Source organism: Erinaceus europaeus, chromosome 3, assembly GCF_950295315.1.
Source record: "Erinaceus europaeus chromosome 3, mEriEur2.1, whole genome shotgun sequence".
NCBI classification, from domain to species: Eukaryota; Metazoa; Chordata; class Mammalia; order Eulipotyphla; family Erinaceidae; genus Erinaceus; species Erinaceus europaeus.
The window spans coordinates 64,478,946-64,494,973 of NC_080164.1; the positions used below are offsets into that span (position 1 = coordinate 64,478,946).

At 41.0% G+C, this 16,028-nt stretch overlaps 1 protein-coding gene across 1 annotated transcript in view; it reads right to left on the reverse strand.

Annotated features, from left to right (window-relative positions):
* Nucleotides 1-10,762: 10,762 nt before the first annotated feature.
* Nucleotides 10,763-16,028, reverse strand: part of KCMF1 (potassium channel modulatory factor 1) — an 87,554-nt gene continuing 82,288 nt past the window's right edge. Inside the window, exon 7 of the mRNA XM_060187335.1 lies at nucleotides 10,763-12,866. Within this exon, the coding sequence (XP_060043318.1) occupies nucleotides 12,605-12,866 (262 nt within the window). The 3' untranslated portion in view covers nucleotides 10,763-12,604. The remainder of the gene's footprint in view (nucleotides 12,867-16,028) is intronic.

The following is a 16,028-nucleotide window of genomic DNA, read 5'->3' on the forward strand; positions in this document are numbered from 1 at the left end:
CCTGGTTGAGGGCATAAGTTATCATGTGCAAGGACACAGGTTCAAGACCCCTGTCCCCACCTGCAGGGAGAAAGCTTTATTAGTGGTGAAGCAGGGCTACAGGTGTCTCTGTCTCTCTCTGTCTCTATTTCCCCCAATTTCTCTCTGTATCTGTACAATAATAATAAATAATTAAATTAAAAATATATACTTAGGGAGTCAGGCGGTAGCGCAGCGGTTCAAGTCAGGTGGTGCAAAGCATAAGGACCGGCTTAACGATCCCGGTTTGAGCCCCTGGCTCCCCACCTGCAGGGGAGTCGCTTCACAGGTGGTGAAGCAGGTCTGCAGGTGTCTATCTTTCTCTTCCCCTCTCTGTCTTCCCCTCCTCTCTCCATTTCTCTCTGTCCTATCCAACAACAATGACAGCAAGAACAACTACAACAATAAAACAACAAGGGCAACAAAAGGGAATAAATAAATATTTAAAAAATATATATTTAAGTATTTTATTTATATAGTCATGAGAAAGATAGGAGGAGAGAGAGAAAGAACCAGACATCACTCTGGTATATGTGCTGCCAGAGATTGAACTCAGGACCTCATGCTTGAAAGTCCAGTGCTTTATTCACTGCACCACCTCTCAGACCACTAAATATACTTATTAAATGAGTGATGGTAACAATTTAAAAAAAAAGGAGGGAGTCGGGCAGTAGTGCAGCGGGTTAAGTGCATGTGGCGTGAAGTACAAGGACCAGCCTAAAGATCCCGGTTTAAGCCCTGGCTCCCCACTTGCAGGGGAGTCACTTCACAGGCAGTAAAGCAGGTCTGCAGGTGTCTATCTTTCTCTCCCCCTCTCTGTCTTCCCCTCCTCTCTCCATTTCTCTCTGTCCTATACAACAACGACGACATCAACAACAACAATAATAACAGCAACAAAAAACAACAAAGGCAACAAAAGGGAAAAATAAATAAATAAATAAATATGAAAAATAATTATTAAAAAAGGAATATCTAGCAGGAAACTGGGATATGGCTCTTCTAGTAGAAGTCAGTCTTGCTTGCCTAAGTCTCCCAGTTTAATCCTACCATCACATGTAACAGAGTGATGCTCTGGCACACGTACTGTGTGTTGTGTTATGCTCTTCCAAATGTAGTAAATAAAATTATTATTATTATTTTTGCCTCTAGGGTTATCACTGGGGCTCAGTGCCTGCACTACGCATCCACTGCTCCTGGAGTCCACCCTTTCCCCTTTGTTACCCTTGTTATTGCTGTCATTGTTGTTGGATAGCACGAGAGAAATAGAGAGAGGAGGGGAAGACAGAGAGGGGGTAAGGAAGACAGACACCTGCAGACCTGCTTCACCACTAGTGAAGCGACCCCCTGCAGGTGGGAAGCCGGGGAACTATAACCAGGATCCCTACACCAGTCCTTGCGCTTCAAGCCATGTGCACTTACCCCTCTGCACCACCGCCCGGCTACTGGTAAATAAAATAAGTCTTAGGAAAACATCTAACATGCTGGAAGCTGGCTCACCCAGTGGAATGCAGACTTCATGCATGGTATCAGGTGCTATAGAGACTCTCCTTTCCTCTCTGTCTCTCACCCACTATCTGGCAAAAAGAAAAATTTCTTTTTTATTATTATTTTTATATTTATTCCCTTTTGTTGCCCTTGTTGTTCTATTGTTGTAGTTATTATTGTTATTGATGTCATTGTTGGATAGGACAGAGAGAAATCCAGAGAGGAGGGGAAGACAGAGAGGGGGAAAGAAAGATAGACACCTGCAGACCTGCTTCACCACTTGTGAAGCGACTCCCCTGCAGGTGGGGAGCCGGGGGCTCGAACCGGGATCCTTATGCTGGTCCTTGGGCTTTGTGCCACATGCATTTAACCCGCTGCGCTACCGCCCAACTCCCTCAATTTCTTTCTATCTATATTTAAAGTAAAATATGGAGCATGGGTTGTATAGTGGTGAGCATAGCTGCCTTCCAAAATAAGTAAAATAAAATATTAAAAAGCAGAACATACAATAAATAAAATGTGCAATTCAGTGTCTTATTTATTTATTGCATCCAGGGTTACTGCTGGGATTCCATGCTGTCACTTCAAATCTGCTCCCAGTAGCCATTTTTTCCTTTTCTTCTTCTCCTTTTTTTTAATATTTATTAATTCATTCTTTTTGTTGCCCTTGTTGCTTTATTGTTGTAGTTATTATTGTTGTTATTGGTGTTGTTGGATAGGACAGAGAGACATGGAGAGAGCAGGGGAAGACAGAGAGGAGGAGAGAAAGATAGACACCGGCAGACCTGCTTCACCGCCTGTGAAGCGATTCCCCTGCAGGTGGGGAGCCGGGGGCTCGAACTGGGATTCTTATGCCGGTCCTTGCGCTTTGCGCCACATGCACTTAACCCACTGTGCTCCCACCCGACTCCCTCCTTTCTTTTCTATTTTGTTACATGGGACAGAGAGACATTGAGAGGGGAGAAGGAGAAAGAAAGACACCTGCAGACTTGCTTCACCACTTGTGAAATGTCCCCTCTACAGGTGACTCTATCCAATAAATTAAAATAAAATAAATAATTTAAAAAGAAAGAAAAGTAAACCACAAAGGCAAAACTGAAAGCTATGATGTGCTGGTTCAATGTGGATCAATATTGGTAGGGACTGCTCCATTCTCTGAAGGGAGGTTGAGTCACCATACTCTGCCACTCGAGGAAGACAGGTCCTGCAATGAGTACAGCCTAGAATGTTCTTAGGTGTGACCATGGGAGGCGAGCTCAGACCTACAGGGATGCCTAGGTTACAGGCTCCTGTGCTGATTAGGGGCCACAGGTCAATCTGATGGGGTTTACAGTTAACAATATTTATATACTTTTCCCATATTTGGGAGCTACTCTCTGCCCTGATCCAGCTTTCTAGTCCTATTTCTTTTTTTTTAATTTTTTATATTTGTTTATTTATTTATTCCCTTTTGTTGTCCTTGTTGCTTTTTTATTGTTGTAGTTATTGCATTCGTTGTTGTTGGATAGGACAGAGAGAAACAGAGAGAGGAGGGGAAGACAGAGAGGGGCATAGAAAGATAGACACCTGCAGACCTGCTTCACTGCCTGTGAAGCCACTCCCCTGCAGGTGGGGAGCCGGAGGCTAGAACTCGGATTCTTACTCAGGTCCTTGCACTTTGCGCCACCTGTGCTTAATCCTCTACGATACCGCCCAGCTCCCTCTAGTCCTATTTCTAACTCTGACACCGACTCCCCATATAGTACCTTTAGCCCACATGTATGTTAGCTGTTGGGCTCAGGCAAAAATTAGTAAAATTGTGGGCCCCTTGGAATATACCTAAAATAAGACTTACTAGTGTTTTTTTTTTTTTAAATGAAGACCCCAAAAGACATCTGCTATAGTCTTACCTTTAGATTCCTGATTGTTAAACAAATTGTTCTGCTTTATATCTTTATGCCAGTCTTTGGCTTTGCGCCACCTGTGCTTAACCTGCTGCGCTATCACCCGACTCACTGTTTTATATCTTAAATGTTTTTCAGCCACCAAGTTACAGATGCTACCATGACACCAACCTGACTTCCCTGGATAGATGACATCTCCAGTGGAGCCATGTTCTGTGGAGAATATCACTCTTCATGTGTGGCCGTGGGAGTTCATGCTTTCAGAGGGCAACTGAGCCTTTCCAACTTGAGGCTTTCCTTCCAGACCAATTTTCTAGCCCCCAGCCCCGCCTAAAATTCACTTTGAACCCACCTTGATTTTAAGCCCCAATGAATATTCTTGATACAAAAATTGCGTATCTCTTAATCCGTGCCATGAGTTTTGTTTGTTTGCTAGAGTACTGCTCAGCTTTGGTTTATGGTGGTGTAGGGGATTGAACCTGGGTCCTTGAAGTCTCAGGCATGAGTCTGTTTGCATAGCCATTATGCTATCTCCCGCACCTACATGACTTTTAAAAACTAGCTTTGGGGGCCAGGCGGTGGCATACTCGGTTAAGTGCGTATGATATAATGCTCAAAGACCTGGGTTCAAGCCTCTGCTCCCTACCTGCAGGGAGCTTTACAAGCCACAAAAGCAGTGCTGCAGGTGTCTCTTATTCTCTCTCCCTGTCTCCCACTTCCCTCTCAATTGCTCTGTCTCTATCTAATAAATAAATAAAATATTAAACAAATCAAATGAAGGAAGTTTGGTGGTAGTGCAACGGGTTAAGTGCACATGGCGCAAAGCGCAAGGATTGGCACAAAGATCCCGGTTCGAACCCCCGGCTCCCCACCTGCAGGGGAGTCACTTTGAAGCGGTGAAGCAGGTCTGCAGGTGTCTATCTTTCTCTCTCCCTCTGTATTCCTTTCCTCTCTTGAGTTCTCTCTGTTTTATCCAACAACAACAACAGCTATAACAATAACAACCACAACAAGGGCAACACCAAGGGCAACAAAATGGGGAAAATAGCCTCCAGGAGCAGTGGATTCGTAATGCTGGCACTGAACCCCAGCAATAACCCTGGAGGCAAAAAAAAAATCAAATGAAAAGAACTAACCTTTGGTCAAAGAGCTCCATCATCTGCCTTCTTCCTCCTCTAGGGTTGGCAATATCAGTAACCCAGGGACTTCAGCAAATATCAGACTACAAAGTTAAAACTCTCATTGAAATCTGCGAAAAGTGTTCTTAAAAGTTCCATTCTTGAGGGCATGGGCAGTAGTGCAGCAGGTTAAGCACAAAGCACAAGGACCGACTTAAGAATCTGGGTTCGAGCCCCTGGCTCCCCACCTACGGGGGGGGGGTCGCTTCACAAGCGGTGAAGCAGGTCTGTAGGTGTCTTTCTCTCCCCGTCTTCCTGCCTCTCTCCATTCTCTCTGTCCTATCCAACAACAATGACATGAATAATAACTACAACAATAAAACAAGGGCAACAAAAGGGAATAAATATAAATATTAAAAAAAATTAAAAAGGGAGTCAGGCAGTAGTGTCATTGTTAGTAGCATCCTAACAAAGATTACATCAGTAACAACAATAATAACTACAACAATAAAACAATTAGGGCAACAAAAAGGAATAAATAAATAAATATTTTTTAAAAAGTTCCATTCTACTTTCCTTCCTAGAGACCTCACTGCAGAGTATCAATTCCTAGAGCTAAAGTAAAGGCTCTTGCTCAGACTTGGTACTATTCCCGATGGCTAAACACACACACACACACACACACACACACACACACACACACACACACACACACGTGTATTTTATTTTAATTTTTTTATATTTATTTATTCCCTTGTGTTGCCCTTTTTTTTATTCTTCTAGTTATTATTGTTGTTGTCATTGTTGGATAGAACAGAGAGAAATGGAGAGTGGAGGGGAAGACAGAGAGGGGGAGAGAAAGACACCTGCAGACCTGCTTCACTGCCTGTGAAGCGACTCCCTTGCAGGTGGGAGGAACCGGGATCCTTATGCTGGTCCTTGTGCTTTGAGCCACCTGCACTTAGCCCACTGTGCTACTGCCCGACTCCATATATATAAAGATTTTTACTTTATTTATGAGAAAGATAGGAGGAGAAAGAACTAGACATAACATATATATATATATATATATATATATATATATATATATATATGTTATGTATTGAAGGGACCAAAGGCCAGGAGCCAGAAGATGGGTGTGTGGCTGGATGGCCCTATTTTTATAGTGTGAGAGATTGAGAGATAGTGGGAGAGACAGACGGAGATATACCTGTAGTACTGCTCCAACACGTATGATGGAAGCTTCCCCCCTCCAGGTTTAACTCTACGTTCAGTAGAGGCTGTTGGTGTTCACAAAAAGGAAATCAGTAACAACCAGTCAACTGCAACTCTGGAAAAAGAAAGAAAGAATATTTGTGTCCTTGTTCCCTCTCTGCTCCTATTGGGTAGGACCCATGACCACACAGTAGAAGTTCTGGAAGCTCCTTTCTAATTCCTTCCTTCTTGTCTCATTTGTCTTGTGAAGCTGTAGGTGGAATAAATATTCCAAAGTCTTTTCCTGGACAGAGGCCTGGGGCCAACTCTTTCAGGCTCAGCATACTCTCTACAACCATCCCAGATGCTATCCCCAGGGGAGCTTAGAGTAGCCTGGGTAAGTCCTGAAAAGTGTATAGTCAAAGAAAGCTAAAACTTCAAGTGTCACCGGACGCACTGAGAGAATACTGATAGATGATAAAGGACATAGTAGTAGAAGCAGAGAAGAGATACTGACAGACTGTTTAAAACTATAGGGATTCTCTGCAGAACATCTAAAATCTTGCTACCAGGTATCTGAGTTTGTTAGGCATGACATACCTGAAAAATGTCACCTAGCTATTGAAACCAAGCTGTTACCTATACGAATGAAATGAGAAGGGATGTACATAACACAAAGCTTGTTTATGCATGTACCTAGGAATATACTCAAATCAGGGGCGCTGGCACCAGGTTTAGCGCACATAGTGTGAAGCGCCAAGGACCCGGGCAAGTTGTTGTCTCTGGCTTCCCATACAGGTGAAGCAGGTCTGCAGGTGTATCTCTCCCCCTCTCTCAATTTCTTTCTGTCCTATCAATAATATTAGTATTAAAATAAATAAAATTTAAAAAGAATATACTCTAATCAGAAAGCACAGAGAAGCTGACTGGCCAAGTAATGAATGTTATGCAAAGAGACTCTCATACCTGAGGCTCCAAAGTCCCAGGTTCAATCCCCCACCACCACCATAAGCCGGAGCTGAGCAGTGCTCTGGCTAAATAAATAAATAATAACGAAAAGAAAAAAAAAAGAAATAAAAGATAATGTGTGAAGTGCAAGGACTGGCAGAAGGATCCTGGTTCGAGCTCCCCACGTACAGGGGGGTCGCTTCACAGGCAGTGAAGCAGGTCTCCAGGTATCTTTCTCTCCCCCTCCTCTCCCCATTTCTCTGTCCTATCCAACAACAACATCAAAAACAACAATAATTAACTACAACAATAAAACAACAAGGACAATAGAAGGAGAAGAAAGCAAATTAAAAATAATAAAAAAAGAACAATAACAAAGGCAACAAAATGGAGAAAATAGCCTCCAGGAGCAGTGGATTTGTGGTAAAAGCATCAAGCCCCAATGATAACCCTGGTGGCAAAAATAAAAAAAATAGAAAAAAGATAATATAAATAGTCAGTGGAAATTGGCATGGGAGACTTAACATCTGTCATTAGTTTTAAATTACTATTAGATTATCAGTGACATATATTATTATTATTATTTTGCCTCCAGAGTTATCACTGGGGCTCTGTGCCTGCACTACAAATTTACTCGACTAGTGGCCATTTCCCATTTTTTTATTGGATAGGACAGAGAGAAATTCAAAGGGGAGGTAGAGAGGGAAACTAGGTTGTGGTGCACTTGGTTAAGCACACACATTACACTGTATAAGGACCCAGGTTCAAGCCCCTGGTCCCCACCTGCTTGGGGAAAGCATCATAAGGGGTGAAGCAGGGTTGCAGGTCTCTTTCCCTTTCTATCTCCCACCTCTCAATTTCTTTCTGTCTCTATACAATAATAAATAAATAGAGAGGGAGATAGACATCTGTAGACTTGCTTCAACACTTGTGAAGCGACTCCTCTGCAGTTGGGGAGCCAGGGCTGGAACTGTGATCCTTGCACTGGTCTTTGCACTTCGTACTGTGTGCTCACATAACCCAGCGTGCTACCGCCCAGCCCAACATGTATTTTTCTTTTTTAAAGACATATATATTGCACTAAAGTAAAGGACTCTGGGCTGGGGAGTTCAGGTCTTGGAACATGAAAGATAAAGACCTAGGTGGGGGGTTAGTGCTATGCAGAAAACTAAGTAATTTTATACATGTACCAACCAATGTCGGTACTGTAAACCATTAATCCTCCCCAATTAAAAAAAGATCTATGAGAACCATTCTGAAACGTGTACTGGGGATCAAACTCAGGACCTCATGTTTGACTCAACATTTTATTTTCTGTGCCAGGCCATGCTATCTTTTTTTTTTTTTTTACCTCCTGGGGCTTGGTGCCTGCACTACAAATCCACTGCTCCTGGGGGCCATTTTCCCTATTTTGTTGCCCTTGTTGTTATTGCTGTTGTTGCACTCAGCCAAGTGCTCCATTGCCCAGTCTCAAGCAAAAAAAAAAAAAAAAAATTAGAATACAAAGTGGTCCAGGAGGTGGTGCAGTGATAAAGCTTTGGACTCTCAAGCATGAGGTCCTGAGTTCAATCCCCGGCAGCACATGCACCAGAGTGATGTCTGCTTCTTTTTCTCTCCTCCTGTCTCATAAATAAATAAAATCTTAAAAAAAAAAAAAAAACCAGAAAGGAGTATATGTGTATGAGAGAGAGAGAGAGAGAGAGAGAGAGAGAAAGAGAAGACAGGAAAGACCAGAGCATTGTTTAGAGGTGCAGTAGTCTGGGGTTTCTGGCGCCTCGGGCATGTAAATCCTGTGCTCTATTATTAAGCTATCTTCTCAACTGTTAAAAGATGTGGGGAGTAGACAGCATAATATGACCCACATAGTCAACGACTGCCACCTCTCCAGATTCAAAGGAGGTCTCGAAACTTTACATCAGGCTCAACCTGACGCTGTTGACTGGCTATGGAAGAAGGGCAAACGCTAGAAGAATGGTTAGGCAAAGAGATTCTCATGCCTGAGGCTTTATAAAGTTTCAAGTTAATCCCCCAGCACCACCATAAGCCACAGCTGAGTAGTACTGATGTTAAAAAAAAAAAAGTGACTTTGTACTACTCTGACACTTACCAGGGATTAAACTTTGCCCCTTAGATATGCAAGTCCTGTGTCCTAACATGCTGAACTCCCAAGTCCAGAAATAAAAAAAGAAACATGCATAAGCATGACCTTTGAGCCAATATACTTTATAATTCTTTTTTTTTTTTTAATACCAGAGCTTATCACTACACAGGAAACAACTTTTTATATGACTCAACAACCGTGTGTGCCAATAACTTAAAAGCACGTCTACCTCATGTATAGTAAACACTAGTGCCGGGCCTTTTCCTAAAATTGGATTTAGTTGTGAAGGGGTTGTTGGTGCCCAGTCCCTCTCATTTGTAAAGACTTATATGCACATTGGCTTCACACTAACCATGTTAGACCCCAACCATATTAGACTGACTTTTTACTGAGCTACCATCAGAAGCAGGGCCCACACAGCAGACACTTTTAACCAACCAACCCAGGAGCCATGGGGCACAATACACAAGGGAGACAGATGGCAGTACTTGCTATGGGCCACTAGGACGCTTAGGTTCCCGTATCTATTTTAATTGTGGCCCACAAACTAGAAAAACTACAATAGGTCTAGTAGTCATTGAAAACACCTTCCTAAGTTGCTGAAAATTCAAATATTGAGAGGAGGGTGAAAAGAGGGAAAATAATGGGACGGATTCTATTAGTGCTGTTACTCTAACTATGTAAGCTAAATTTCTCTGGGGATCATAAGGAGTGTTGTTTGAATTATAATTAATCTAATTATACACAATCTCTGTAAACAACAAATAGCTACAATATAAATCTAAAATATTTCACTATAGTCAATCATGGAAAATATATAGATGAGTAAAGCCATGAAGGCACAAGCACTTCCATTTGTTCAGACTTAAAATATTTCAGCAAGCTGAGTGAAAAATAGCCCGAAGAATTCAAGTCGATTCTTCTATTTCAGTCAAATCTAAGTTACTATCGTTCTCTGTGATTAAACATACGGGAGTGTGATGGCCATAGATATGCTACACATGATTTCATAGAAATTCTGTGATAACTTTGGTAGTTATCTGTGTGTGTGGCAGGGGGCACAGAATTTTGGTGGTGAAAGCGGTGTGCAACTTATACCCTTAAAATTTTATAATTTTGTACACCATCATTAAATCACTAATAAAAATTTCTAAAAATGAGCAGGAATCACTTTGAGATTTTTAAATACACTGCATATTCTCATCCATAATTATGCAGAAAAGCAAATAAACATTCAAACATTCTTTATGTTTTCCATATATATAAAAAATTTTTTTTGAGTTTTGAGTTAAGACATTAAACTTCCAGAACAGGTTGAAGAGAAAGTTTTAAATTATTTCCATACAGGAAGTAAAGGCAGGCATTATAAAGACTGTGTGTCTAATATCCTAGACACTTAAACTTCAAGAAACCAAAAACCTCTCAAAACTCAGCAAGTTTGAAGGAGCAGTCAAAATAAGCCATATCAATAGCCTCCTCTACACCGTTTTTTGCAATTATCTTTATCTAATATTTCTAATAATGATGTTAATTTAGAAACTAAATAAAAAGAACACAAGAATTTGAAGGGCTTAAATATATTTTATATTGATAGTGTGTCTTTCTACTCTAAAATAATACATTATAATCGATTACATACAGGATGAGGTGAGGTATTTGTAAAATAGCTGGTAAAAAAATAATATACAGTACTCTACATGAGATGGAATCTTATAAACTTTTAGGTCTTTTGAAGTGTTAAATTGATCATCTAAATTAAAACTGCCCTTAATGAACTTACAGTTGTTTTCTCAAAACATGTTAAAAAAAGAATCTTACATTTTCCCAGAATTTCTGCAGAAAAGGGAAAGCACATAATTGGCATTTTCTATGTTTCACATCCAAAGCAATGCATTGACACAAAATCAGGGCCTCCAAGTTTAGCAGAAAAAGAAAAAGAAATACTGGGTTAAAGATGTAAAACCTCTTAATAAAAGTCAGGCTAATTCAACACCACCAAAGAAATTCAAATGGTCAACAGTCTTGAAAATGCTTTATTGAAATGTGTGACTTATGTGCAGATGTGTTTGAAAAGACCACAGCTTGAAAACTAGTTTTTGAAACTTCTTACCAATCAAGTGGAAAAAAAAAAAAATCCCTACTGAACTTGACTTCTAGAATAACCCAGAAGCTTCATGTAAATTTTTCTTGAAAACATTTTTATCACAGAAACTAAAGAAAACAGAGCTATTATTTTCAGAAACTGAGTCTAAAGTTTTGGAGGAGAAGCATCCGTTTTTTTTCTTAGACATGTGGGTGACTTCTTTTTGGTTACATTTGGATGAACATGGACTTCACAGTTCTCGGAAGAACACTGGAGAGTGTTCAAGTCTATGCTTATCATGTTGAAGAAACAGAGGACAGACAAGGAAAAGGAAAAGAATGACAGAAGAAAGAGGTGAGTGAGAGAAGGGCTCAGAGAAAAAGAGAACTGGACATGATTAGGTTAAGTCTAGTTATAAATTTATCAGAAGCTGTGCGCACCTTTTTTGAAAGTCCTAAATTTACATTCCAAAAACTGCCCCCCAAGCCCCAAACCCACTGTCCCTGCCTTGGAGCTATTGGGAAAATCTATGCACAAAAACTGAAACAGAAAATAAAAAACATCTCGGCCCCTCCAGACTCCAAAACAAACCCCCCAAAGCTGTACACATATATATTTTTTTACACATAGGATTAATAATATAGGCATAGAGGTGGCATGATTCAATTAAAAGGCTTTACTTTTTATGCCAGAAAAAAAAAAACCCAATAAATAAAAGGTGCCAAAGTTAGCATTAAGAATTTGGTTGTAATATATTGACAAAATCTGGGAAGGCAAATCCTCAAAGCTCCCCTGATACTGATCTGTCTCAGCAAACTATGAAGCAAATACATAAAACAACGCAAAAATATGATTGAGAATGTGAGATTTTTAAAAACAAAGACAACATAATCCAGGTTAACTTTGTTGAACAGTGAGTAAGTGAAATTCATCTACACCTGAATAAAACATTTAACAATTGAAAATTTTTGAAACAACCACAGAAGGTAAAAAGTTTAAACAAATATGAACAGGATTTGTTTTTAGGGCACACAAACGCCCTGCCGCAGGTTCCGACAGTAGCTTTACTGGTGCGTCTTCTACAGATGAGTTAGAGACAGGCTGAGCTCCACACAGGCAAGATGACTAACAGGGCGACAGGACAGTCACACAGGGTGGAGTCACACTGGGCTACGACCCACAGATTCCACTGCAGAGCTGGTTTTGTGCTTAGGAGGCACACAAAAAAAGGTGATTCAGGCAGACATTATTCAAAAGCTACTGCGTCATGTAACTTGTTTGTCGTGTAACCATTGAATAATGTTTGGGAAAGCTTTGGGCTTTTATTTTTAAGTTTTACTCCTTGTATTTAATTTTTTAAATAACAAGGTCACTAAAACTCATGCACGCTGCAAAAAACCTCATGCAGTAGTTAAGGTAAACCATCCAAGCAGTTTTTATTCATTAATATTCATAAATACACACAGCAGCTTCATTAGAGATTTCAATTTTCCTCTTCAGTTTGAATGTGGAGTATTAGGAGAGCCTTTTGCATGTCAAGGTACAGGAAGCAGAGATCACCCCTGCACTGCTACCTACATTTACCTGCTAGAAGTAAAAATTAGTTAAGTGGAAATGATTATCATATATATTTTCTCTCTTCCTTTTGAATGTACACAATGTAACAAGAGTGACAGACCTGAAATTACAATCACCAAACAAACCCAAGATAGTTGTTGTCCACTTTCATTGGCAAATACAGCACAGAGGACACTGTCTGCGGATTGGGATGTCATCAAAGAGGAGGTGGTGGAGGCTCATTTCCTTTATTACTCTCTTTTAAATTGAGGTTTTCTAAAGCAACATCTAGAGGCATAATATCTACACAGCCCATAGCACCAAAATCTGCCATCTCCCCCCGTTCATCCTCGTCTGAGGATGAGCTCTCTTCACGCACTAAAGTGGACAGCAGGAGCTCCTGGACAAACAGGCTGCGGTCTGCTCGCTCACTTTCCATGGACTGGCGCTCTGATTCAGACATTTTAGGATCATTCAACCTGCGCAAATTAAAAAGAAAAGATCTTATTGGTTAAGAAGGCATAAATACATTAAATAAATAAATAAAAGGCACAGACAACACAATCAACTTCTACAAACTTAGAACCTGAGACATTTTTTTCTGAGGAACGCTTTGCTCTTACTCATCACCTGTTGAGATGGACCCCCACACCTGAAGCAGCACTACAAGTCTATGCTTAACTGGACTACAGGAGGAAAAAACAGCCCATCTAATTTCCTCATGTTCCTACCAGAAATACTATGGTGAAAAACAGAAATTCTAACATTGATTTTCTTAACCAAAACTCCCCTGTAAGTATAAAGAGGAAAAGAAGTAATCCTAAAATTTGTGAACTGAAAATTTGAAAAGAGAAAAATCTAAAGGTTCCTTAACCTTCTTCTATTATTTCCATTTAATGATTCCTCCTGAAATAAGGACACATCCAGAAGCTCACAGGGTGAAGAACACACACACTTTGTTTCTCCCACTAAGAAGCTGTGTTCTTTTAAAAAAATCTTTATTTATTGGATAGAGACGGCCAAAAATTGAGAAGGAAGGGGGAGACAGGGAGAGAAACAGACACCTACAGCACTGCTTCACCACTCACAAAGCTTTCCCCCTGCAGGAGGGGGCTGAGGGCTCAAACCCGGGTCCTTGTGCACTGTAATATCTGCACTTAACCAGGTGAGCTACCACCTGGCTCCAGGAGCTCTGTTCCGCTTTTTGTATGTATTAATATTTTCAACTATTATAAAGAGCTAGATTCTATTTTTTTAAATTTTATTTATTTATTTTCCCTTTTGATGCCCTTGTTGTCTTTTTATTGTTGTTGTACTTATTATTGTTGTTGTTATTGATGTCGTCGCTGTTGGATAGGACAAAGAGAAATGGAGAGAGGAGGGGAAGACAGAGAGAGGGAGAAAAAAATAGACACCTGCAGACCTGCTTCACTGCCTGTGAAGCGACTCCCCTGCAGGTGGGGAGCCGGGGGCTCGAACCGGGATCCTTCTGTTGGTCCTTGAGCTTTGCGCCACGTGCGCTTAACCTGCTGCGCTACCACCGACTCCTGCTAGATTCTATTTTCAACATTTTATAAGTGAGAAAAGTGAAACACAGGTTAAGTGACTTGTTTGAAATTTCAACTGTCACGTTTAAAACAATGAATGATTAGAAATAAGGCTTAGAAAACAAATTAAAAGATAAACATTTCAGGATTTAAAGAAAGTAAAATCCAACAGAAAGTAGTTAATATAAAAACAACAACTGAGACTTATTCACAAACCATGAAGCAGTACTGTATGCGACTCCCTCGCCCCCTTCAACTTGTCTCTATACAATAAATATAAAGAAAAAAATAGGGGGCCAGGTTGTCGCACACCTGGTTAAGCACATACACTACAGTGTGCAAGGACCTGGGTTCAAACCCCTGGTCCCCACCTTCAGGGGGAAAACTTCATGAGTGGTGACGCAGGGCTGCAGGTGTCTCTCTCCCTCTCTATCTCCCCCTTCCTTTCAATTTCTGGCTATCTCTATCAAATAAAGATCAAAAGAAAAGACTAATAATTGAAAAAAGGTGGGGAGCTGGGCAGTAGCGCAGTGGGTTAAGCGCACATGACATGGCACAAAGTGCAAGGACTGGCACAAGGATCCTGGTTCGAACCCCCAGCTCCCCACCTGCACGGGGGTTGCTTCACTGGCAGTGAAGCAGGTCTGCAGGTGTCTTTCTCTTCGTCTTCTCTCGATTTCCCTCTGTCACATCCAACAACATCAGTGGCAAAAAGTTCCATTCTTAAATATTAAAAAAAAAAAAATTAAAAAGGAGTCGGGCGGTAGCGCAGTGGTTAAGTGCAGGGTGGTGCAAAGCCAAGGACCAGTTTAAGGATCCTGGTTTGAGACCCTGGCTCCCCACCTACAGGGGAGTTACTTCACAAGCAGTGAAGCAGGTCTACAGGTCTGCAGGTGTCTCTCTTTCTCTCCCCTTCTCTCGACTTCTCTCTGTCCTATCCAGCAACAACAACAACTATAACAGTAACAACCACAACCACAACAAGGGCAACAAAGTGGGAAAAATAGCCTCCAGGAGCAGTGGATTCTTAGTGCTGGCACTGAGCTCCAGTGAATCTTGATGTAACTGAAAAGCTCACAAAGATCTTTAAATTGGGGATAGCTGGCTCTACTGACAAAAGGTTGAAACTGTGGCTGAAAGATAGTTCACCAAGAGTATGTTTTTGCCATGTCTGAGGACCCAGGTTCAAGGCCCATGGAGCCACATGGGTTTGACTGTGCACAGGGGAAATTTCACAAGCAGTGGAGTAGTGCAGTGCTGTGGTGTCTCTCCTCTCTCACCCTGTTTCTCTCTATCTGAAAAAAAGACACACAGACGCACATATAAATGGTCCCCTAGGAACAGTGGAATTGAGCAGGTATGAAAAGCCCTGGCAGTAGAAAGAAAGAAAAAAAAAAGAACAATAAGGGAGTCGGGCTGTAGCGCAGCGGGTTAAGCACAGGTGGCGCAAAGCACAAGGACCAGCATAAGGATCCCGGTTCGAACCCCGGCTCCCCACCTGCAGGGGAGTCGCTTCACAGGCGGTGAAGCAGGTCTGCAGGTGTCTATCTTTCTCTCTCCCTCTCTGTCTTCCCCTCCTCTCTCCATTTCTCTCTGTCCTATCCAACAACGACAACAATAATAACTACAACAATAAAACAACAAGGGCAACAAAAGGGAATAAATAAATAAATAAAAAAGAACAATAAATAGATAAATAAATATAATTAAAATAAAAAAATTAAACAAAAGAAGGAATCTGATAGAGGCACTTACTGTAATTATTTGTAACTAGAGCATTGTTCAGTTCCAGTTTATGATGAGGCCCAGGGATTAAGCCAGGGATTACAGAGCCTCAGGCATAAAAGTCTTTTGCACACCTACTATACTACCGCCTGGTCTCCTAATCACTTTTTAGAAAGACAATCATTTTAGACTTTTGGTCAAAAAAGACCAAAGGTAATGACTGAGCCCTTAAATCTGCACCAAACGATAATACATGGGTAGCACAAACAGGTCCTTTACTATCTACCATGCACTGAGTTCAACTATACATGTGCCAGTTTTTCATTGAATCCTCAAAACAATTCTCTCATGAATCAAAACACAGGACAG